A 26,343-nucleotide genomic window follows, 5' to 3' on the forward strand; every position below is an offset into this window, starting at 1 on the left:
TCTCTGCAAATTTCTATGCATCCTTTGGTGTGTGACCAGTGCACTACTCGCTCCTCTCTTCCCATACCTCTCTCTCTCTCTCTTTTTTTCTCTCCCTCTCGTTCTGTCTCTCTCTCTCTCTCGCTCTCTCTCTGGTCTATGGCGGTGCTTCTTTAATCCAGTCTTGCTGTCCCTTTCTCCTTCAGATGATGAATACCTAAAAGGGAAAAAGCACGGAAACCCTCTCTCTGACAAACCCTCCCAATAAACAAACACTGGATAATAACATTCAGCATCTCTTCCAGTCCCGTACACTAATTACTATTGCACCGATCTGGAAACCACAACACAATTCATCAATCTGTTAGTCTATTACAGGCTGATGTGCGATCTAAATGTGTTACTTTGAATAAAAAAGGCCTCTTTGTGTTGTACATTATACAGATTTGTGGTAGCGAGAAAGTGCTAATTAAATCCATGGCTAATTGTTAGTGGAGATGATGTGAACACAGCTCTCTCACCTCGTCTTGTCCAAGCTGGAGCTGTGAGTCTGTCTCCCCTGGAGCCTGTGGGTCCTGGTGCAGTGGTTAAATAGATCCAGTCCACCTCCAGGATTCAGACTATTCCCAGGCAGCCCTACTTTACACTTGCCTTAGGCCTTGGTGTGGGCTTGGATTTTCCCAAGAAAAAAATCCTTCAGAGAAAATGCTGCTGGCTGTGGGAGTAACCGGGTGCGCTCTATCTCAGTAGAGCCCTCGCTTCGATTCCCGGAATGTCTGATCTCAAAGCCATATCCCAATCGGAGCGGAGTCCACATCATCTTATCCGTTTCCCTCTCAGAGCTGGGCAGAATGGGGACGGAATATACTAAGGAGACTGAATATTTCGACGGATCTAAAAAGATTAAAAGTAGGTTTAGCCTAAGATCCTGTTGCCCTATTCTATTCTATTCTATTCTATTCTATTCTATTCTATTCTATGCCTCAGTTCCTTTACCAAAAAGGAATCCCACCAAATATATTAGTCTTCTAGGAGACAGAAAAGTGTTCTTGAACTAACAACATTGCGAACATTAAACCATGTCAACCATTATTAGGCTTTGGTATTTGAAAACAAATGAACTGAGGCCAATCATGAAGACATGATACTCAGTCCCATTCAAAGACTTGATATCGTCAGCCTTGCTTGTTTGAGGGTAGCGTTCTTGAAACTTTTGAAAATCGTTTTTTTTTTCAGGTCGACCTGTCCTGACGCCAGTAGAGACAGATTCCTCTCTGTTGTTGATCAGAGGGGATGAAATGCCTCTTCAGTCACACCTGTCGTTTGATGCTCCACTGTGGCCTCAGCCTTTCACAGTGACTCTCTGTGGAGAAAACAGAAAAGGCCATCCGCGAGGGCGCGCCACAACCATACGCCATAGACACAGAAACAATGACGCACAGTCGTGTTCAATAATACTTGAGCTTGACGAAAGGGCCACCGGCTATAATGTGTACCGCGACAACTTGATGTGTTGCTATGATTAACGAATGACGAAAAAAGCCGAACGAGATACCGCATCAATCTGAATAAGTACCATGGAATCATTTGACCATCTAGCAACCCATTCATGAATCAATATGCACAGTACCGATCGGTTGTATTTAAAGCAGGGTTGGGGTCAATTTGAAATGTCAGTCAAGTAAACTCAAACTCCAATTTGAATAATTGAAGAAGAAAAAAATAGAAATGCATTGTCAGTGGTGTCTCAATAAACTGAAAAGGAGAAGCTATTTGTTTAAAACAATTGAAGTTTTACGTTCACTTCAGAGTCGAGTGTTTTTGAATTGGAATTGACCCCAACCCTGATTTACAGTGTAAACTCTCCAGGTGGCCGTTATAACACCCTGTAATAATACCACACACGGAGCTCTGGGGGACGCCATTGATGTGAGAGCAGAAGAGGCCGGGATACAGCAACAATCAGAATCTCATCACATAGGTATTGTCCTCTTATGCTTCAGGGATTTTAGTATCGCCCTTCATACACCTCTTTTATACGCTCAACAGCATTTAGCCTACGCACCTATGGGGAATGGGGTCATGCTGGGTGAGGAACGATGAGCACGTTGGAGGATTAACATTCAAATGGATGCAAAAACGTAGACCCCGCGTCGCACATTGGACTGTCGTGATGTGTGAGGAAAAACAGCTGTGATAACACCCTTCCTAAGCAGTGGGAAGTATGAGAGAGACCTTGCTGAAGTGTTAATAACATTCACATATGGGTGTGTGAAATCTCTGTGTGAATAATACTACATTTATGTAGGTTTATAGCTGTGTGAGTGTGTGTGTGTGTGTGTGTGTGTGTGTGTGTGTGTGTGTGTGTGTGTGTGTGTGTGTGTGTGTGTGTGTGTGTGTGTGTGTGTGTGTGTGTGTGTGTGTGTGTGTGTGTGTGTGTGTGTGTGTGTGTGTGTGTGTGTGTGTGTGTGTGTGTGTGTGTACGGCTCAGTGTGTTCCTCCCTCTAGCTCTTCAACTATTCTGTACACACCATCCCCTCATCTCTGCCTCTCAATTGATCATTTAGTGAGGGATGGGGGAAATCGAGGTGGGAAGGGAGTGGGTGAGGGAGATGACAGGGAAGAGAGGAGGGGAGGGGTCATGAACTCATTGGAGGATAGGTTGGAAGCAGGAATTACGGTCAGCCTCAGCAACGGTTCAATTAGGCTCAACTCAACGAGTGACAGGGAAGGGACACTGGTCAATCCTAAGGCAAAACACAAGCATGCCCAATCCCTCGCTAACGTGTGTGTGTGTTATGAATGTGATTTTCAGGATTATTGCTTTTGTATTTGTTGTGTGTGTGTGTGCTCGGAATGTGTGATCAGATGCTGTGTACGCTTGCATCTTTTCTTCCCACGTGGGTCTTCTGCAGCTTCATGTGATTGTGAATACACGAATGTGATAATGTTGTGATCGGCTGAATTAGGCCATCTGTCAGTATATGAATTATGGGTATGATGTGTGGGTACTGGATGCAGAACAGCCACCAAGAGACTGCCAACAGTCCCCAGTCAGCAGTAAAATGGAAAGATGAGCCGGTTGTTTTGCTCTGTGTTTATTAGCTTATTCTATTATTAAAATTGCATTGAAGCATCACAGCTCTTTTCCCTTCTGCCTGCCTTCCTCTTCCTCTCTCTCCATTTTGCCTTTTATTGTTCCCAAAGGCATTAGAGAAAGGAAAATCCTATACTGTTTTGGCAAAGAGGTGTTCGAGTACATAAACGGAGAATACAATACAGTGTGTGTCCGTTTGTTAGTCACTCTGATTTCATGTGAATCAGTCATTGGAGACAGCGGAGACGCAGTAACCTGAAATGATTGGACACACACATACTCTCTCGCACAGACACGGTGCGATGTGACTGGACTTTTAACATGGTGCTGCACATAACATCTATTCACTGGCAGTGGAGAGAGAGGGAGAGAGAGAGAGAGAGAGAGAGAGAGAGAGAGAGAGAGAGAGAGAGAGAGAGAGAGAGAGAGAGAGAGGGGGGGGGGGAGAGAGAGAGAGAGAGAGATAGGAGAGAGAGAGCGAGAGAGCAGCGGAGTGGGAGAATAACAGCAATTATAAATACAGAGCAAAGAGAGAAAGTATGTGAGATTAACTCACATTTTCAGATGACCACAAACTTTTCTTCTTTCACACCTAGGACAACATTTACAGTAAACTCCTCCTTATTCCCTGTCTCTGTCTCTGAGGCTGGGCTCGGCAGGCAGCTGAAAGAGAGTGTTTTCTCTTCCTCCCTCCACTGTAGAGCATCAGTCCTAATAAGAAAGCTTTTAGCACAGTTAATTAAGAGACCCATATGCAGCATGTGATGCTCAATTTCCCCTCTCTCATCCTCTCTGTCTCTCTGTCTCTCTCATGCTCTCTGTCTCTCTCATCCTCTCTGTCTCTCTGTCTCTCTCATCCTCTATGTCTCTCTGTCTCTCTCATCCTCTCTGTCTCTCTGTCTCTCTCATCCTCTCTGTCTCTCTCATCCTCTCTGTCTCTCTCATCCTCGGTCTCTCTCATCCTCTCTGTCTCTCTGTCTCTCTCATCCTCTCTGTCTCTCTGTCTCTCTCATCCTCTCTGTCTCTCTCATCCTCTTGGTCTCTCTCATCCTCGGTCTCTCTCATCCTCTCTGTCTCTCTCATCCTCTCTGGCTCTCTCATCCTCTCTGGCTCTCTCATCCTCTCTGTCTCTCTCATCCTCTCGGTCTCTCTCATCCTCTCGGTCTCTCTCATCCTCTCGGTCTCTCTCATCCTCTCGGTCTCTCTCATCCTCTCTGTCTCTCTCATCCTCTCTGTCTCTCTCATCCTCTCTGTCTCTCTCATCCTCTCTGTCTCTCTCATTCTCTCTCATTCAATCGGTCTCTCTCATTCTCTCTGTCTCTCTCATCCTCTCTGTCTCTCTCATTCTGTGTCTCTCATTCTCTCTGTCTCTCTCATTCTCTCGGTCTCCCATTCTCTCTCATTCTCTCGGTCTCTCTCATTCTCTCTGTCTCTCTCATTTGCTCTCTCTCCCCAGCTCTGCCTCCCTCTAATCTCATTCAAAATCGTTCTCTGTGACTCCCTTTCTCCTCATTTGCAGATTTCTCTCCATAAATCTCTCCCTCCATCCCTCTTCTCTGTCTGCAGTCTGGCCTTTCTGTTTCATCTACCCTTTTGTGCCGGTGCCATTTTGAGCCCTTCAGACAGTTCTCTATTCTGCGATCAGCCGTCTCTCTAAATGCTTAACTAGATGAGATTGGATGCGCCTTATTCAGGCGGAGGAGAGAGGGTGAAGAAGAAAGTGGTTGCAGGGGAAATGTGGGGAAAAAGAATGAAAAGGCGGGGGGAAATATTAAGTGACGAGATAGCGTCAGGTCTTCGTCGGAAATACAAATATTGGTGCGGACTGAGCCAAATAGAGTAGCAAGTGAGACTAATGTCAAGAGGGGGGTAAAAAAAAGAGGGACGGGGAAGGATGTGGGTGTGTAAGGAGCAAGAGGGACAGGCGGGCCATGTTTTAAAGGATATGAGAGAGGAAGGTAGGAAATGAGAAAGGTGACATAGATAGGAGGGTAGAGAATCAGAGGGGGTGATGGAGGGAGAGATTTTGAAACGTTCATCCTTGTGCCGGAGCTCTAATTAATAACATTCTCAGATTCATGATCAGATGATTCATTATTTCACTGGTCATAAAAGGGCTGTGTGAGCCATCCCTGGGGGACGAGGACCGGTCACTAAACACACACACACACACACACACACACACACACACACACACACACACACACACACACACACACACACACACACACACACACACACACACACACACACACACACACACACACACACACACACACACACACACACACACACACACACACACACACACACACACACACTGTCCATGTGCCACACGCTAATATAGCACACAGAGGTGAGCGTACCAGTCAGATTTGTGGTTGAAGAGACCACCTCCCGATTACAAGGATCAGTGTGGGAAAGCTTTGCTCCAAGGTGCTCAAGTTGCCACGTCTACTTGGTTTTATTTGCTCATTTGGATCCATTCGCTTTTGCAGAAGCAGCAGCTACTCTTATTCTCATCAAATGAGATCTTTTCCCTCCATTTTACAGGATTGGCTGTTCGGTGTTTCCCAAACGCGGTCCTGCACTCAGCAGCGTAATTCAAGAGTATCCATTAACAATCCCTAGATGACGGGTTCAGCGCTCCCTGTCACAGAATGTGACTAAAAACAATCGCCATTCCCTTTACGTACAGTTGTTTTTCTACCTGTGTAGTGCCACTGTGACAACACTATAGTAACAACTACTACCGTCAACACGGTCTGACATAACCAGATATGTAGCTAAAGTACCTGGGAGAAAAGGACATCACCAGTCTAACATGTGAGGCTGTAAGAAGGCATATGGAACAGTCCCCATTTGTCCCTCTCTTATGATGTGTAAGTGGGAGACAGATTGCAGAGTTGCAGGCAGAAACGGCTTGTGCCCTCAGCTGAGTTTGATCAATTCTGTCTGCTGAGCTCCACTAATCACTGGAGCCTATCCCAGGCACAGACACGCCCCTTTCTCCCCCGAGAGGAAAGGTTCTGCTGCCGATCCACATACTGGCACCCCTTCGACACACACACACACATACACTGTGTGCGTCAGTGCACTGACCACCTAACCACATCATCCCTCTATACCCCCTCTTGCACATGGTATAATATCCTCTCCATGTCTCCCCTGTAACAAAACAAATATAGACCACATCTCTCTTCTCTATCCTCCTTGTGTTCTTTCTGGATAACACACTCAGATACAAACATGTCCATGACACACTCACTCACACACTCTCTCTGCCCTTTCTCTCTCCTGCTCTCTGTATCAGTGTAATTGATGCATTGACTGGAAATAAACAGGCAATTTAAGTGCTGGACACCTCACTGCTCACTCTATCTACATCCTCTCTGCTCCCCCTCTCTCTCTCTCTCTACCTCCTCTCTCTCTCCCTCCTCTCTGCTCCCCCCTCTCTCTCTCTCTCTCTCTCCCCCTCTCTCTACTTCCTCTCTGATCCCCCTCTCTCTCTCTACCTTCTCTCTCTCCTTCCTCTCTGCTCCCCCTCTCTCTCTCTCTCTGCCCCCCTCTCTCTCTCTCTCCCCCCTCCCTCTGCTCCCCCTCTCTCTCTCTCCCCCTCCTCTCTGCTCCCTCTCTCTCTCTCTCTCTCTCTCTCTCTCTCTCTCTCTCTCTCTCTCTCTCTCTCTCCCCCTCCTCTCTGCTCCCCCCTCTCTCTCTCTCCACCTCCTCTCTGCTCCCCCTCCTCTCTGCGCCCCCCCCCTCTCTCTCTCTCCCCCTCCTCTCTGCGCCCCCTCTCTCTCTCTCTCCCCTCCTCTCTGCGACCCCCTCTCTCTCTCTCTCTCACCTCCTCTCTGCGCCCCCTCTCTCTCTCTCTCTCCCCCTCCTCTCTGCGCCCCCTCTCTCTCTCCCCCTCCTCTCTGCTCCCCTCCTCTCTGCTCCCCCCCCCTCTCTCTCTCTCCACCTCCTCTCTGCCCCCCTCTCTCTCTCCCCCTCCTCTCTGCGCCCCCCCTCTCTCTCTCCCCCTCCTCTCTGCGCCCTCTCTCTCTCTCTCTCTCTCTCTCTCTCTCTCTCTCTCTCTCTCTCACCTCCTCTCTGCTCCCCTCTCTCTCTCCCCCTCCTCTCTGCTCCCCCTCCTCTCTGCTCCCCCTCTCTCTCTCTCTCCACCTCCTCTCTGCTCCCCCTCCTCTCTCTCTCTCCCCCCTCTCTGCGCCCCCTCTGTCTCTCTCTCTCTCCCCTCCTCTCTGCTCCCCCCTCTCTCTCTCTCTCTCTCTCTCCACCTCCTCTCTGCTCCCCCTCTCTCTCTCTCTCTCTCTCACCCCCTCCTCTCTGCGCCCCCCTCTCTCTCTCTCCCCCTCCTCTCTGCGCCCCCCTCTCTCTCTTTTCTCTCCACCTCCTCTCTCTCTCTCTCTCCCCCTCCTCTCTGCGCCCCACTCTCTCTCTCTCTCTCTCCCCTCCTCTCTGCTCCCCCTCTCTCTCTCCCCCTCCTCTCGGCGCCCCCTCTCTCTCTCTCCCCCTCCTCTCTGCGCCCCCCTCTCTCTCTTTCTCTCCACCTCCTCTCTGCTCCCCCTCTCTCTCTCTCCCCCTTCTCTCTCGCCCCCCCTCTCTCTCTCTCTCTCTCTCTCCCCCCTCCTCTCTGCTCCCCCTCCTCTCTGCTCCCCCCTCTCTCTCTGCTCCCCCTCTCTCTCTCTCCCTCCCCCTCCTCTCTGCTCCCCCTCTCTCTCTGCTCCCCCTCTCTCTCTCTCTCCCCCTCCTCTCTGCTCCCCCTCTCTCTCTCTCTCCACCTCCTCTCTGCTCCCCCTCCTCTGTGCTCCACCTCTCTCCCCCTCCTCTCTGCTCCCCCTCTATCGCTGCTCCCCCTCTCTCTCTCCACCTCTCTCCTCCTCCTCTCTGCTCCCCCTCTCTCTCTGCTCCGCCCTCTCTCTCTGCTCCCCCTCTCTCTCTCTCCCTCCTCTGCTCCCCCTCTCTCTCTCCACCTCTCTCCCCCTCCTCTCTGCTCCCCCTCTCTCTCTGCCCCCCTCTGCCCCGCCCTCTCTCTCTGCTCCCTCTCTCTCTCGCTCCCTCCTCTGCTCCCCCTCTCTCTCCCTCCTCTCTGCTCCCCCTCTCTCTACCTCCTCTCTGCTCCCCCTCCTCTCTGCTCCCCCCCCTCTCTCTCTCTCTCCACCTCCTCTCTGCTCCCCTGCTCCCCCTCTCTGCTCCCCACCTCCTCTCTGCTCCCCCCTCTCTCTCTCACCTCCTCTCTGCTCCCCCTCCTCTCTGCTCCCCCTCTCTCTCTGTTCCCCCTCCTCTCTGCTCCCCCTCCTCTCTGCTCCACCTCTCTCCCCCTCCTCTCTGCTCCCCCCTCTTTCTCTCTCTACCTCCTCTCTGCTCCCCCTCCTCTCTGCTCCACCTCTCTCCCCCTCCTCTCTGCTCCCCCTCTATCGCTGCTCCCCCTCTCTCTCTCCACCTCTCTCTCTGCTCCGCCCTCTCTCTCTGCTCCCCCTCTCTCTACTCCTCTGCTCCCCCTCTCTCTACCTCCTCTGCTCCCCCTCTCTCTACCTCCTCTGCTCCCCCTCTCTCCCCCCTCCTCTCTGCTCCCCCACTCTCTCTCTCTCCCCCTCCCTCTGCTCCCCCTCTCTCTCTCCCCCTCTCTCTCTCTCCCCCTCCTCTCTGCTCCCCCTCTCTCTCTCCCCCTCCTCTATGCTCCCCCTCTCTCTCTCTCTGCTCCCCCCCCTCTCTCTACCTCCTCTCTGCTCCACCTCTCTCCCCCTCCTCTCTGCTCCCCACTCTCTCGCTGCTCCCCCTCTCTCTCCCCCTCTCTCTCTCTCCTCCTCTCTGCTCCCCCTCTGTCTCTCCCCCTCCTCTCTGCTCCCCCTCTCTCTACCTCCTCTCTGCTCTACCTCTCTCCCCCTCCTCTCTGCCCCCCCTCTGCCTCTACCTCCTCTCTGCTCCACCTCTCTCTACCTCCTCTCTGCTCCCCCTCTCTCTACCTCCTCTCTGCTCCACCTCTCTCTACCTCCTCTGCTCCCCCTCTCTCTACCTCCTCTCTGCTCCCCTCTCTCTACCTCCTCTCTGCTCCAACTCTCTCTACCTCCTCTCGGCTCCCCCTCTCTCTACCTCCTCTGCTCCCCTCTCTCTACCTCCTCTCTGCTCCACCTCTCTGCTCCCCCTCTCTGCTTCTCCTCTCTCTACCTCCTCTCTGCTCCACCTCTCTCAACCTCCTCTCTGCTCCTCCTCTCTCTACCTCCTCTCTGCTCCACCTCTTTCTACCTCCTCTCTGCTCCTCCTCTCTCTACCTCCTCTCTGCTCCACCTCTTTCTACCTCCTCTCCGCTCCACCTCTCTCTACCTCCTCTCTGCTCCACCTCTCTGCTCCTCCTCTCTCTATCTCCTCTCCGCTCTACCTCCTCTCTGCTCCACCTCTCTGCTCCCCCTCCTCTCTGCTCCTCCTCTCTCTACCTCCTCTCTGCTCCTCCTCTCTCTACCTCCTCTCTACCTCCTCTCTGCTCCCCCTCCTCTCTGCTCCCCCTCCTCTCTGCTCCTCCTCTCTGCTCCCCTCCTCTCTGCTCCTCCTCTCTCTACCTCCTCTCTGCTCCTCCTCTCTCTACCTCCTCTCTGCTCCCCTCCTCTCTGCTCCTCCTCTCTCTACCTCCTCTCTGCTCCTCCTCTCTGCTCCTCCTCTCTGCTCCTCCTCTCTCTACCTCCTCTCTGCTCCCCCTCCTCTCTGCTCCTCCTCTCTCTACCTCCTCTCTCCTCTCTGCTCCTCCTCTCTCTACCTCCTCTCTGCTCCTCCTCTCTCTACCTCCTCTCTGCTCCTCCTCTCTGCTCCTCCTCTCTGCTCCCCCTCCTCTCTGCTCCTCCTCTCTCTACCTCCTCTCTGCTCCCCCTCCTCTCTGCTCCTCCTCTCTACCTCCTCTCTGCTCCTCCTCTCTCTACCTCCTCTCTGCTCCTCCTCTCTCTACCTCCTCTCTGCTCCTCCTCTCTCTACCTCCTCTCTGCTCCTCCTCTCTCTACCTCCTCTCTGCTCCCCCTCCTCTCTGCTCCTCCTCTCTCTACCTCCTCTCTGCCTATATGCTTCCTCTCTACCTTCATTATCTAATGCAGAAGTCCCAGAGTCACACACAAGTGGAGGAAGGGGGGACAAGGTAGATGCACAGAGAAAGTGGTGAGGGACAGAGGGACAGAGGGTGATCAGAGAACACAGTCTAATCTGATCTGTGACTCATATTTGGATGACACCTTTAAATGACATCTTTAAACCCCTCAGGAGGGCAACAGGGTGTCATCCACTAAACCATTGTCGCCACCTCTGTTCCCAGGTTGTTTGATCAATATAGACTCTGTTTTTGGTCAATTCCACATTTGGGAGGGTGTGAAAAATGACATGGCAGCTTTGATTGATGGTGCAGCAAGGTAGAGCGGGGGGAGAGCTGAGTGAGCAGCACTCGGTCTGTGACTTCCATTTAAAAAGTCTCCGCAGTTTGAATGATGGGTCACCCTGTCCTAACCACTCAGCCCAATGAACTGTGCTAGCCTCCAACCTCTGAAAGCCTGCAGGCAGCTAGCTCTGACAACAAAGGCACAAACAACCACCCAGTCTGAGTTAACCAGCCACATCAACCCCACCAACCTCCGAATGCTGAGTCGATGGAGGATGCTCTTCAAGTGTGTGTGTGTGTGTGTGTGCGTGTGTTTCTCTCATCCCAGTTCCCCCTGTTAGTATCACTTCTGTTCAGTCAGACTGCATGAATATTAAAAGGTTGCAGCCCCAGTTATGTGTGCTTCTGAGTTAATAATAAATAGACTCTAATGATTTAATGGGTTCGCATGTTGACACATCCCATAGGCTTTGGGCCACTTGAGCCACCATACTCTACATACACGCGCTAATGGAGAAAGAGAATGAGGGATCGAAAGAGACAGCAGAGAGAGACAAATGGAAGGAGACGGCAGTAAGGAGGGAAGAGGGGGACATTGGCAGAGTTCCCATTTAATTCTCGAGGTCTTGATCCTCTCTCTCTTTGACTGAACATCTCTAATGCCGTTTCTTCTACATCGCAGTCTCCACATTCCCACTTGATTTCGAATTTGTCACTCTCCCTCGGTCTCTTCTCTTGTTCCCTTGGCTTTTCCTATTTCTCTCTCAATTGCTTTTCTTCCTGCGGTCCACTCCGCCAATCCCCCGCTCTACCTCAGCACCCACACAGATGCACGCACACTCTCTCTGTGTCAACTTTCATCTTGTGGGTCCTTCCCCAAACGGACCACAAGGCAATATTCCATTAGCTATATTGCCTTTTTTTTTACAATTGAAAGTGAGTGCAGCTTCCATTGTCTCCCGTTAGCCCTTCAAAAGCTGCTCGTCATAAACCCACTCCCTTAATAACACCGCCACAAAGGGCAATAATTTCCCTTCCACGTTGAGACAACTTCCTGTGTTTGCCAAGCCAGTATTTCTAGAACCCACCGCCCCTCCTTTCTTTCCAGACCACGTGCAGGGACGAATCCACACCCGTATGGTTCCCTATGAGTGTCCTCCACTGAAGCATTCTAGTTGTCAGACACTTTGCAAAATTGCACATCAAGGTTTCAAGGCGCCACTCTCTCAATGCTTCTGTATTATTTCAGGAGAAAAAAGACGCCTGTTACTCAGACACCGCCCCCTCCCCCTCCCATTCCCAGCTAGATGAGTCGCACAGTGACAGGGGGGTACAATGCACTCTCATAGATGTTCTTTTGATCCATGTTGGTTTTTGCCAATGCGTCACCTGAACCCGACTACACACTGGAACCTTTGTGTTTGAGTGTGAACTCTCTTCACGGCCTCTGAACGCAACAGGAAAGGCAGCAGCCAGACGACCGAAGAAACGTAACAGACTGAGGTAGAAACGATTAGTGGTTAGACGTTTCATTCCGAAGCATTGTTAAAATTGCACTCTGGCTATACAAGGACAGAGAGAAGAAGAAGACAAAAACAGCCGGGAGACTCTATTTGAACCCCGGGAACAACTGATGATCGTAGTTCATTTCACAAATGAGATGACAGAGCCGGAACCACAGAGAGGACTTCTCAGTGGCAGGAGGCAACTAGGGAGGGAGGGATGAACCTGTCCAAGCTGCTGGAGAGATAGGTCTGTGTGCACATGGGCCTGTTTGTACTCGCCACACACACACACCACACACACACACACACACACACACACACACACACACACACACACACACACACACACACCACCCAGTGCAGCTTTCTGGAAGGCCATCCACCTGCACCTGATCCAGTCTCATCTTTACAACAAACCGTATGTGTGTTTAAATGGGACGTATTTAATTCAAGCCTTCCTCTGTTGTTGTGAATGCGGTCTGCTAATGTAATCCAATTAGGTGCGGTCCTCTGCCTTATCTCATTACGTTAAGATCCCCGTGACGGCTCGTCTGCCGCTTAACGCACATCATCCACTAAGACATGATTGATCGAGGGGTTGAATTGAAGGATTGATTGATTGGTCGGTTGATAGAGAAAATGTCCCCATATGGCTAGTAAAACACAAGTGTGGGTTTAAATTCTTTAGAGGTCAGGTGAAGGGCAATCATTTGAGGTAATCCACACACAGACGTCTCAGGGGCGCTATAAAACAGCTGGGACTGGCTGTGGGCTCAGTTACCTCTGAATATCTCTTTAGTCTACACTCAGTCTCCTGTCAATTCCTCAAACTGTGGCTCAGAATGGGTCTCTCTGGAAAATGGTAGAGAGATAACCAGCTATATAGGGTAACCGGTACAGAGGTGGCACCACAGGTTCAAAAGTGTTGTGGCAAAATTCGGAAGTGTCTTTTCTGCAGCTTGGAGTTTTTCCTGATCTCGTGACCTGGTAAGGTAAAACTCTGGGTCCTATTCGTAGGCTATGACAAAATATTATTAGTATAGATGGCTTCCCTTTTCATCTGTGCTGTGACTATAGGGCTGAGGTTTTTCTTGTCGGGTGAATTGGAAACACTCCTGGCCTAACGTGGATCAAGGCCTTTCAAACTACCACAAACCTTGTTAATATTCAATCTGAATCTGATATATATATATATATATATATATATATATATATATATATATATATATATATATATATATATGTAAAAGCCAAAGACAACTTCAATAGAGAACCTATACTCTGTAGTTTTGTGAACTACTATAGCAGAGCTGAGCAATATGCAAAGAATGTCTTTAAAGGCACAGTGCACTCAAAAACGTGAATTTCTGTGTTTTATATATACAGTATTTACATATTATGAGGTTGGAACAATAGTGTGAAATTGTGAAAAGTATGATAATGCCCTTTTAGTGTAGGAGCTGTTTGAAAAGACTGCCTGAAATTTCAGCCTGTTTTGGTGGGATGGGGTTTTGGCCAGCCTGGTGCCACCACAAATGAGTTAATAGACCAATAAGAGAGAGAGTTACAACCCACTGGGCAAAAACTGGTTTAATCCATGTTGTTTCCATGTCATGTGACGTGTGAATCAATGTGGAAAACTGATAGCATTTGAAAAAAAGTCCTCAATGTAAAGGGAATTTCCTCATTTTTTTCACCCAACTTTTAATTTAAATCCAAAGACATGGTGAAATGTTTTGTTGATTTCACATTGAATTCACGTCAGTTGACAACTCAACCAAATGTAAATCAAAACTACCTTGAACTGACATCTGTGCCCAGTGGGAAACCTCTCTGCCAATAAGAGCTAGTTTGGGGGAGATACTATGTCAACTTGCCCAATAAGAAACGCCTGCGTTCTTTTTCGTTGCAAAACTTATTTTTTCTTTCTATGTTTATCTATGACATGAACTAATGAACATGTCTTGCAAACGAGTTTGGAGCGGCTGCTTTGAAAGTGGTGCACCACACCAGATTGAAAAGGTACCGGGGCAAATTCTCACCACACATTTTCCCGGCGGCTCTGAACTGTTGGAATCCAAGAAACCATTGTGCTACATTTGCTCACCTGATTTATTTTCGAAAAATGTACTTTGTGATTGGATTAATGCATGCTTCTTTCCCAGACACTTTATAACCAGACACAGGGGAATAAATGATTGATCTACCATTTCCTTCGAAAGAAAACAAAAAATACTTAGTAAATGAGTTTTATGAACATATCCTTTAAGTTTTGACCTGCCAGAGCTGTAATCACACAGCATTTGATCTACATGTTTAACCCAAAGACCTGTAGTTCCCTCAAGGAGTAGAGGAACTGGAAGCCTCGCGGGAGAAATCCATGATGCAACTCACAGCATCAGAAAACCAACCAAGCCAAATTAGAGCAAACATGCCAGCTCGCCTGTCATTAATTCATGTTGATGATTAAAATAGCGGTCACAAGAAATCCACCTGATAGGATGGCGGGAAGGCATGCAAACTGTCACACACTTCCACAGAGCCCTGACAGATCCTTCTCTCTCTCACACACACACACACACACACACACACACACACACACACACACACACACACACACACACACACACACACACACACACACACACACACACACACACACACACACACACACACACACACACACACACACACACACACACACACACACACACACACCAAGTCTTCCTCCCCCTCTATTCATTATTGTATCCACGCTCTCGTCCCTGTGTTTTCATCTTCAGCTTGATCCTGTCTGTCTACTTCATTTTCTTTCTATTTCTACCTCCCTCTAATCTGCTACTGCATTGTGTGTGGCTTTAATATGAAGTGTTGGACAAGCACTGCCCGTAATAATCCCGGATTACACATAGCCATTGAATGCATGTGTGTTACGTGTGCGTTTTATACGTGGAAACTCACGTAGATGTGTTTCCGGGCACAACTGTAAAAATGTGTAGGGGTGTTAATATGTGTGCGAGAAAGTGTGTGTGTGTGAGACCATGCATGGTCCTTGTACTATAATCTTGTCTGCGGCCACTCTGTATTTCCGTAATCTCATGTGTTTGCAATGGCTGGCATCTGTACTTTCATAATCTGGTGGAGAGGTCTGTAAACCCAGCCCTACAGAAAGCCCAGAGTGATCAGATCAACGTTTCTTTTTAAACCTCCAGCCCCCTCACAAACATCAAACCAACCCAAATGTCATGTCCCATTTGCGGAAGAGGGCTCGAACCTATCTCTGGGAATTTGAAATCAACAGTCTGTCAGAATTTTGATATGAAAACATTGCCGCGAAGTGTTGAAATATCATTATCAGAACCACAAAGAGTCTGTGGAGACCTTTCCTTGACAATACCTTTACAGAGTTGTCTGCAGGTTTGATCAAAGAAACCTAACCATATTTTATGATCTGAAATAAAAGATCCCATACATTTTCTATACACGTAAAAATATGATTTCTTAAAATGTTTGAACACAAATTTGTTTACATCCCTGTTAGTGAGCATTTCTATGCGAAGGAGATATGTCGCAATGCATGAGGCAAATAGAGGTCACGCCAGATACTGACCGGTTTTCTGATCCACGCCCCAGTCATGTGAAATCCATAGGTTAGGACTTAATGAATGTATTTAAATTGACTGATTTCCTTATATAAACTGTAACTCAGTAACATATTAGAAATTGTTGGATGTTGTGTTTATATTTTTTTGCTCAGTGAAATTTCTAATCTTTAATAAAACATTGTGCTTTTCTTCTTGGTTTTTGTGTGAGTTTTTTAGTAAAGGTCTGATTCTGAATGTATTACAGTACCAGTCGAATGTTTGGACACACTACTCATTCAAAGGTTTTGTACTATTTTCTACACTGTAGAATAATAGTGAAGACATCAAAACTATGAAACAACACATATTTCTATCTGGCTTCTTCATGCAGTAACCAAAAAAGTGTTAAACAAATAAAATATATTTGATACATTTGATATTCTTCAAAGTAGCCACCCTTTGCATTAAAGACCGCTTTGCACACTCTTGGCATTCTCTCAACCAGCTTCATGAGGTAGTCACCTGGAATGTATTTCAATTAACAGGTGTGCCTTGTTAAAAGTTCATTTGTGGAATTTCTTTCCTTCTTAATGCGTTTGAGCCAATCAGTTGTGTTGTGACAAGGACCTATTTGGTAAAAGGCCAAGTCCATATTATGGCAAGAACAGTTCAACTAATCAAAGAGAAACGCCAGACCATCATTACTTTAAGACATGAAGGTCAGTTAATCCGGAAAATTTCAAGAACCGCAGTCGCAAAAAACCATCAAGCGCTATGATGAAACTGGGGACCACCAAAGGAAAGGAAGACCCAGAGTTACCTCTGCTGCAGAGGATAAGTTCATTAGAGTTACCAGCCTAAGATATTGCAGCCCTTAATAAATGCTTCACAGAGTTCAAGTAACAGACACATCTCAACATCAACTGTTCAATGTAATGTAAATGTAATGAGATTGTGTGAATCAGGCCTTCATGGTCGAATTGTTGCAAAGAAACCACTACAAAAGGACACCAATAAGAACAAGATACTTTCTTGGGAAGAAACATGAGCAATGGACATTAGGCTGGTGGAAATCTGTCCTTTGGTCTGATGAGTCCAAATTTCCGATTTTTGGTTCCAACTGCTGTGTCTTTGTGAGACGCAGAGTAGGTTAACGGATGATCGCCGCATGTGTAGTTCCCACCGTGAAGCATGGAGGAGGAGGTGTGATGATGTGGAGGTGCTTTGCTGGTGACACTGTCGTGATTTATTTAGAATTCAAGGCAGATAACCAGCATGACTACCACAGCATTCAGCAGCGATACGACATCCCATCTGGTTTGCGCTTAGTGGGACGATCATTTGTTTTTCAACAGGACAATGACCCAAAACACACCTCCAGGCTGTGTAAGGGCTATTTGATCAAGAAGGAGAGTGATGGAGTGCTGCATCAGATGACCTGGCATCCACAATCACCTGACAACCCAATTGAGATGGTTTTGGATGAGTTGGAGCGCAGAGTGAAGGAGAAGCAGCCAACAGGTGCTCAGCTAATGTGGGAACTCCTTCAAGACTGTTGGAAAAGCACTCCAGATGAAGCTGGTTGAGAGAATGCCAAGAGTGTACAAAGTGGTCATCAAGGCAAAGGGTGGCTACTTTCAAGAATATAAAATCTAAATATACTTTTTTTTTATTACTACATGATTCCATTTGTGTTATTTCATAGTTCTGATGTCTTCACTATTATTCTACAATGTAGAAAATAGTAAAAACAAAGAAAAACCCTTGAAATAGTAGTTGAGTCCAAACTTTTGACTGGTTCTGTTTGTTGCTGTGTTTGATCAAGAAATGCCTTCTCACTTTTTGTTTTCATTTCGGGAGCATCTAAAATCGTATCCCATTTTGCATGCAAGTCTCGAAACACTTGAGGGTTTCAGAGTCAAAATGCCTTAAGTGCTGAATTACCATTTCAGGCCAACATGCACCACTGATATGCATTTAGGCTAATTATGGAAATATATTCTCACCTCCGCAGCAGCAGTGATGGTTTGGTAATTGTCATCCCCCGAAAACAAAACCCCACTCGTTTTCATTGGCAACACTATTTCCCGAAAGTCTTCTTAAAACCAGTGCAGAGGTTTGAAGAATTGTGACTGTAAGTGTGACACACCAATTAAAAATAAACAACCAACAGCAGGTTATTTTTTTAATCCGACACTTAATCAAAAGTTATTGTGCATTCTTCAAAAGCCGGACTTTCCAGGACCAATTAACCAGGATGGCTGTGGAATAACCTAAAAAGAACTGTGCTGTTGGACTTCAAGGACCCGAGACACTACATGATGTGCAGAATGGCCGGTAGCATGCTAAAGTGATAGGAGAACGTGTTCCTTGTGTAAATTGTTGAATTAAATGGGGTCAATGCTCTAAAGGACGAGACCAGGAGAGCAATGTACACTCTGTCAGGGATTTAGGAGGAAGGGGACACTCAGCTCAGCTAGTGTGGTCTTAATACACTGACTGCATTTTTATCAACAATTAGAGTACACTGAATCCTGTTAATATAATCCAGTTTCTCAATATGGTGCAGCGTATTGACTCTGGGCTTTGCGTAATATGTATATGTACGCTCCATTGAGTGTGTACGGTATGTGTGTGTGAGGAAAAAGGGAGAGTGAGTGTGAGAGAGAGAGCTGTGTGTGAATTAGTCATGTTCTATATGTATGTCTCTGTGAGTTGGCAAATGTCTGCACTTGTGCTGGCATGTCCACTGTGCCCTACTGGCTGCCAGCTGTCACTGAGTGAGAGAGGAGGATGGAGGAGAAGAGAGGAATCGAGGGAGGGGTGTCAATGTGAGGACACAAACCCTAAGGCTCTCTTCTCTCTTTGCCTCTTATTTTTTCCCCTTCCTGATGACGTAGGCAACATGGCTGCTCAGAGGCAGGTACACCAGAGCCTGTCCTTTCCAATGGGAGTAAATGAATCATAGTGGGCAGAGCCAAGCACAAACTAGTGAGATCCTATTGGTGCATTCTAGCATTTATTTGTATATTTCAGTTAGGGAACACCTACTCTGTGAAGTGCGCGTGTGCAATAACTAAATTTGCCCTTGCACTCTTAAACAATGCACTTATAAACAACTTCGGCAAAGGCTAATGTCTACATAACGCAGTCCACCCTGTTTGTTACAGATTCTAGTTTTGGAAAGAGAAAACTGTATGGAGATCAAATCTTTCATCAATGAAAAAATGTGCAGAATGTCGGCCAAAATCCATCTCTCACTATCTTCTCCCACTGCCAACCACTATGCTTCATCTCATCACCATACAGTACTTGGTAGTGAGTGGGAACGCCAACCGGATGCTTCGGATGGGCAAAGAATGGTTTGACAGAAAGTTGCAACTGCCTATTGCTAATGCTAACCATACTGAAAAGGAAAAGAGGATACCTAGTCAGTTGTACAACTGAATGCCTTCAACTAAACATTTAACCCAACCCCCTCTGAATCAGAGTGGCACGGGGGGCTGCCTTAATCAACATCCACGTCTTCAGCGCCCAGGGAACAGTGGGTTAACTGACTTGCTCAGGGGCAGAACGACAGATTTTGACCATGTCAGCTCGGGGATTCGATCCAGCAACCTTCCGGTTAGTAGCCTATCGCTCTAACCACTACACTGAGTAGTAATGTAATTAGCATATCATAGTACTGGTAAATGCATATGCTAATGACAACAGTACTGAACATTGAGTAGTAATGTAATTAGGGTGGCTGGTAAATGCATATGCTGATTATACTGTACGTTCATGTTTGCAGAGGCCCTCAGTAAAGATAATAACAATATACTATCATTATGCACACATTTTCATCACTGTGTTTGCAGAGGAAGTACGTGTTCAACCTCTCTCCGTTAATGTGCCCATGTCATATTCAAATGACTTCACTGAGTAATAAGGATAAACTGCCCAAGAATAAATTTGGCTTCGTTCTCTGTATAAATAGAAAAGCCCAGGATTCTTAAAGAAAGGTTTTGCCTCAAACGACACCAGGAAAACTCTGCCATAATAACCCAGTTTTAAATGGGAGGAATTTATACTGAACAAAAAATATAAAACACAACATGCAACAATATCAAAATTACAGTTCATAAGGAAATCAGTCAATTGAAATACATTTATTAGGCCCTAATCTATGGATTTCACATGACTGGGAATAAAGATATGCATCTGTTGGTCACAGATACCTTTAAAAAAAAGGTATGGGCGTGGATCAGAGAACCAGTCAGTATCTGGTGTGACCACCATTTTCCTCATGCAGCGCGACACATAGAGTTGATCAGGATGTTGATTGTGGCCTTTGGAATGTTGTCCCACTTCTCTTCAATGGCTGTGCAAAGTTGCTGGATATTGGCGGGGACTGGAACATGCTGTCGTACACGTCAATCCAGAGCATCCCAAACATGCTCAATGGGTGACATGTCTGGTGAGTATGCAGGCCATGGAAGAAGTGGGACATTTTCAGATTCCAGGAATCATATACAGATCCTTGCAACATGGGGCCATGCATTATCATGCTGAAACATGAGGTGATGGCGGGGGGGGATGAATGACACGACTTGTCACAGTATCTCTGTGCATTCAAAATAGGCCATTGATAAAATGAAATTGTGTTCGTTGTCCGTAGCTTATGCCTGCCCATATCATAACCCCACCGCCACCATGATGCACTCTGTTCACAACGCTGACATCAGCAAACCGCTCGTGAACATGCTGTTTGCCATCTCCCAGGTACAGTTGAAACTGGGATTCATCCGTGAAGAGCACACTTCTCCAGCCTGCCAGTGGTCATCGAAGGTGAGCATTTGCCCACTGAAGTCGGTTAGGACGCCTAATTGCAGTCAGAGCAAGACCCTGGTGAGGACGATGAGCACGCAGATGCGCTTTCCTGAGACGGTTTCTGACAGTTTGTGACAAAATTCTTTGGTTGTGCAAAACCCAAAGTTTCATCAGCTGGTCTCAGATCATCCCGCAAGTGAGAGAATAAACGGATGCAGAGGTCCTGGGATGGCGTGTTTAGGCTGGTTGGACGTACTGACAAATTCTCTCAAACGATGTAGGCTTATAGTAGAGAAATGAACATTCAATTCTCTGGCAACCGCTCTGAATGACATTCCTGCAGTCAGCATGCCAATTGCACGCTCCCTCAAACCTTGAGACATCTGTGGCATTGTGTTGTGCGACAAAACTGCACATTTTAGAGTGGCACAAGTTGAACAAGTTGAGCTTTTTTGTGCGTATGTCTTGGATCATTTATCTCAGCTCATGATACGTGGGACCAACACAGTTGCGTTTATATTTGTTCTCAGTGCATATTCAGAGAGTTAAGCAAGGTATATATTTGCATGAAGAAATCAAGACCCATTCCCAAATGATTCATTCGTTTCTGAGTGCCTCCAACCAGATCCTTGTATACTCCATTTAGGTAAGGAAGGAAGAAAAGAGTGTGATTGATCATTCATAATGGTGCCTGCTGTTCTGCCCCTCAATGGATGAGGCGCTATACTTCTGTCTTAAGTCATTGTCAATACCTGGGGAGTTTTTCTCTGACTTTAAGACCATCCTCCAACAGCCATAAATGATGCATGTGCTCATCGACAGAGAAAAAGACAAGAGGTAAAGAGAGAGAGGAGAGAGGAAAGGAGGTAGAGCAAATGAGAAAGAGCGAAATGGAGAGGGTAGGCTGATGGGTCCAGTAGAGAGAGGGGGCTCAGGGGGGAACTCAGCCTCTAAAAGGATAGATAAATCATTACACTGCAACTCTAATACATCTACAGGCATTTAGAGCTGCTCTGTTGTGATGGAAAACCTAAGAAGCGCCTAAGCTCACGCCACATGCGACGTAAAAATGTCAAGGAAAAGCAATCTCACAAAGAATGAGTTCCTCGTTGGGCTGTATCCCTGTTTTCTAAAGCTTAACCGGTGGAGTCCGTGTCAGTCAATCTCCCCGATGTGTTGTGCCAAGTCGAGGAAATAGCACAAACGTCTGATTAAGGGGTGGGACTGACTGAGCAGATGAGATATTGTGTGAGGGTGAAATACAGAGACGGTAATCTTCAAACCGCAAGTGAGCCTAGGGAATCCATCGGATAGGCCTAGTCGCTAAAGAGCTTATTGGTATTTGTCATAATTTACACATTGATATTTTAGTTCGTTTTTTTTTTTTGTCAGGTAATTGTTATCGGTATATTTGGGGGTTTTCTGGCCAGAACATGTGTAAGTGGGATATTGTAAAGGTACTATGTGGACCCACTTCATTGAGCCTTTCAACCTTTACTGGCACCCCCGTATAGCCAGTATAGCCAACCCAAAGGGCCTGATATCACACCTGTCATATAGAGGGGAGAGAATACACAGCAGTATCACTGAAAATTAGTGCCGCAACCAAATACATGTTATCCATAGGCTATAGCACCCTGGTTGACTGTCTTATCTGCTGATGTTCTGCATCGATAGCGACACGCACACTGGCACACGCACGCAAACACAGCCACACAAGCAGAATTTGTCACGCACCGGTAACCTACACGGGAAGTAACCACTCTCCCGACCTGTTAGCGCTGCCATTAGCACCTGAATAGGCCAAATGCACGAAATGTCGCCTAATTATAACGTTCTATGAGCAATTCAAGTGTGCATTAACTTGCTATTGAAAGTGCATCCATCAATTGGTCCTCTGGTAGGCTATGTTCCTTTAGTACGCTATTCATATGAAAGAATCGCTTGATTTTGGGGGAATGCAAAACCGAGAAGCTAACCACATTTACAACCTTTTTTTAAAAATATAATAATAATAATACCTTCCACGTGAATTTGTTTTGTGGATGTTTACCTTCCAAACAAGTTTTGTGCATTTAGTAGGCCTACTTTAGACAACACTGTAGTTTTGTGCATTTAGTAGGCCTACTTTAGACAACACTGTAGTTTTGACTTGTTAGACGATCTGCACGCAAGCCTCACCCAAACTAATCCACAATGAAGTACCAAACTAGACTACTGACAATCCTCCCCTGGCGAAACGATCAACATTCACCTTACCTCTATAGCAGTCGTCCTTTGCTCCGTTTTCTTTCTTCCGAGCCTGATAAAAGGCGCCACTTGGAGCATTGTTCGGGCAATTTGCAGGTTCCTCCCGATGCCTTCCAGAAGCAGACAAAAATACAATATCGCCCTTGCTGAATTGTAGTTCCAAATTAAAGTCGCCAGCGCAATTTGAATGCGTGGATCAGTCACTCACTCAGCATCATTATAATAATGTGCTGCCAAGGCTATCTCCCTCTCTCTCAGCAGCCTACCCCCCTCTGCCTTTTTCAATATCCTCCCGCTGCGACATAGCTAGTCTACAGTAAATGTGCAATTAACCCGAAATAAATTAAATATGCCGACAGCTGGACCGCTGACGAACTTGTGCGTTAGGTTATAATAATTAGTGATTCCTTCTTTTGCTTCTTTACTGCCTATGTTATTTTCTTCTACGTTCTCATCATCCTCTATTTTTCGAAGGAATAAATTGCGCTGAAACGTGATTTATTTCCCCAAATTGCTCGTCATCTCTCTGCGCTGACGCGAGCTGGTAAGCGTTTCGGGGATGTAGGGGACAGAGAGAGAATAGGATGGGAAGTGGTGCTGAAGGAAAGCAAAAGCGGCTCTGCTGTCGCGAGGAGAGGGGGACTCAAAGGAGAGAGGTGACTTCTCAGCATGCCTTCGAGGGAGAGTGAAGAGTGCTTTTGACAAAGCCCATGTTCTGTGCCTGAAAACAGATGTGACTATCGAACACACACACACACGAAAAGAAATGCAAAATGTCGTGAATCATATCCATGTCTCTAGTTTTCTTTCACATAGACGCAGATGAATAAAGCGCAAGGTAGCACAAACCTCTGGCCCACACGCGTTTGTACTTGAATAAAGTTTGCATCTGCTATTTTCAGATGGAAATGACAAAAAAATGTAAAAACAAAAAGCTGAAAACATGCACACCATAATATCTTGTTATTTCTATCCACAGCAATGCCTTATTTTTTCCTTGATAATAAAGCACAAAGTTCACATTGTAAACTAGCTTTCACATATCTACAGAGGAAGGAAGAAAGGAAAGGTGCAGTTTGAGAGCATTGAAACAAGACAGGTCCCTTGTGGATGATGAATGTGGATGATAGATTCACCACCATGGCGGTCAGTCAGAGCTTGAAGAGGGTGTTTTTGAGGTTAATAGAGAGGTTGGACATATTTTGCAGCCCTCTGATTGGGTTGGACCTCAGAACACCGAAGACTCTGTTTGGCTCACCAGGTGGGCTGAGCTTTCGAGTAAAGTGTATGTTGTGAACCCCACAGGTGGCAGCATGCTCACACAGCAATTTTATTGAATTTTTGTTGCAGTTGAGTGAACGCTTCAATACCTGATACATTGCCAGCGGTAGATGTGTGCCATGTTTTTATTCACACGGTGCCACTGCTATCAGAATTCTTGTGGAATCCCTCTTTTCCCATTGGGAATCAAACGTAATCCCATTAGACCCTATGGGATTCTTGCAATCCTATAGAATTTGTGTCACCTCTATCAAAATCCCATTGAACTACTTTTTTCCTATTGTAAATCAAAAGTAATCCGATTGGAAAACTGGAAACAGACATTTTATGAGACTCGTTTCCACAAATCTAGGATAGAGACAGTATCACCAACCTTAAGATAAGGTTGGTCGACAATTCTCTGTGCTACACCAAACAGTACCTGTCAGTACTCCCAGTACTGATACCAAACCTATTTAGTTAAATCACATTATCTGGTGTAAAAATCTGTAGCTAGGTTCAACATCATTGTGACTTTGTTGCTGTGGTATCTATTGACGACCATCCAGCCCAGACAGTGTGACTGCATGTTCCTGCTTTCAACTTGAGACGGGGCAGTTTTGATGCAATTTGTCTGGAAATAGGATACGTAGCGTTCCTAAAATGTCCTTAGGGCATATTGCATGCATACTGTTACTGCTGGAGACTATGACTAATTTCCTGTAATAAAACGTCATCAGATATATTCATGGATAATTACAGAGCTGACCATTATTATGCAACATTGAAATGCAATAATTCATATTAACAGTTTAAGGGATTTAATATGCATATAATTACAGTTAGTAGGATTGAATGCTCTGGTTCTTATATACAATTGAAACGAAGTATGAGGAGTATGAGGAACAACATGGATTTAACCCTTTATGGCATAGTAGAGTCACGATGAGACACTGTATAGAGACGTTCAGATACATCAGCCTGTTTGCCTGAGTGATTATATAAATGCATTTCTCTCTTCTCCTCCCTCTTTCTTTCTCTCACTGTTCGCTTGTTTCTCTCTGCGGTAGGAATGCATACGGGAGGAAAAGAAAAGATTCGCTGTGGCACCGTTTTATTTCTTCTTCCTCCTGTTATGTCAGAACTTAAAGAGTGGACTTGACAATGCAAGCAATTAAGCTGAGAGCGGTAGCAGCAGCAGCTGCAGAGGGAGGAGGAAAAGATGGATGGAAGAACGGAGGCTAGGACTTATAAATATTACATCACAGGAACATTTTGGTAATAGTCTCAATGGGCATGTAAAAAAGGGAGAGAAAGAACGAGAGAGACAGACACACACACACACACACACACACACACAGAGAGTGAGAGAGAAATTGACACAAGGGCCTGAACAACAAGACCCAATATAGTTGTCTTACGTAAAGCTAAGTGTAAATAAAGACAGTCCCATGGTTTAGCTATGCTTTCCTTTATTCCTTTCCTTTATTCATTTCTGAAACAGTACATGTAAATGCTAAATCTGCACACTGTGGAGTACATTCAGACCCTCAGTCCATGCTGTGAGATGGTGTTCCATGTCCAGAGTAATAGCAGCATCTTATGTCATCATCTTCCTCTCTCCCTCTTACTCAGTCTGTACTTTTGCCCTCTGTCTCCGTCTTTGTCGCTCCTTTCATTCATTTCAACCATATTTTTTAACCACTTGTCAGTATTGCTGTGACAGAGTGAAGGGGGGAAAAGAGAGGTGCCACCAGAGACAGATACATCTCCATCCTCTCCATAATTAACTTGGCTTCAGTGGCTATCCTTTAGGCCTCGCCGTTGCCATAGCTACCCCATCCCCAATTTTTTTCATCTGTGTGTCTGACTGTGTATGTGCTTGGATACTCCCTGTCTCTATCACCCCCCTCTATTTTGATTCCTGTCACACAGACACAGAAAACTCACTTGCACATACACACCAACATACTTGTAGCCGCCAATCATTTTAATAAGGATTCAGAACACATCAAACCCAAGCCTAGTCTTTGGACTCATGTAGTTTTGAATCTCTGCAAAGCTCCAGTAGGTCAGTGTCTACCTCAGCCTATTATACACTAGGTCGTGTTTGTCTGCACATGGGCTTTTGAACTACACTAGAGCATAACTTCAAAGTAAAATACAAATGATCGTGATAGTATTATTGCCCATTGATGTCATTTGTTCGTACGAATCTGTGTATACAATCTCACTATCTTCTCTCTGGTGTCTAGGTTACATAATGTTGTGTATTTCCATACAAAGGGTCCATAGTGGCCACGGTGGCTATGCAACAAAGTGACATCAAAAGGACGACACTAGATAGAGGATGATGTCAGTCCATTTTATTTCCATCTCTTTCATGTACCCAACTCTACATCTCATCTGTGGTTTTGTTAAAGGAAGTGTTCACCAGGGGGGTGGAGGGTTACAGAGGCTGGGAATCCAATCAGAGCACCAGATACACAGCTGTTGAACTAG

General features: G+C 46.3%; 2 protein-coding genes across 4 annotated transcripts in view; both read right to left on the reverse strand.

The window, feature by feature from the left end:
* LOC124007513 (stress-induced-phosphoprotein 1-like) overlaps positions 1-22,674 on the reverse strand; it is a 63,651-nt gene extending 40,977 nt beyond the window's left edge. The window contains exon 1 of the mRNA XM_046318152.1: positions 22,591-22,674. Coding sequence (XP_046174108.1) covers positions 22,591-22,659 — 69 coding nt within the window. The 5' untranslated portion in view covers positions 22,660-22,674. The remainder of the gene's footprint in view (positions 1-22,590) is intronic.
* Positions 1-23,232, reverse strand: part of LOC124007496 (leucine-rich repeat transmembrane protein FLRT1-like) — a 34,376-nt gene extending 11,144 nt beyond the window's left edge. Inside the window, exon 1 of one of the 3 annotated variants that reach the window (XM_046318124.1) lies at positions 22,591-23,232. The gene's annotated coding sequence lies outside the window, so the exon portion shown is untranslated. Of the gene's footprint in view, positions 1-67; positions 174-500; positions 858-22,590 lie in introns of those variants that run through there. The other 2 variants (XM_046318131.1, XM_046318140.1) reach the window with 2 other exon arrangements.
* Positions 23,233-26,343: the final 3,111 nt, after the last annotated feature.

This window comes from Oncorhynchus gorbuscha, linkage group LG02, assembly GCF_021184085.1.
Source record: "Oncorhynchus gorbuscha isolate QuinsamMale2020 ecotype Even-year linkage group LG02, OgorEven_v1.0, whole genome shotgun sequence".
Classification (NCBI taxonomy): domain Eukaryota; kingdom Metazoa; phylum Chordata; class Actinopteri; order Salmoniformes; family Salmonidae; genus Oncorhynchus; species Oncorhynchus gorbuscha.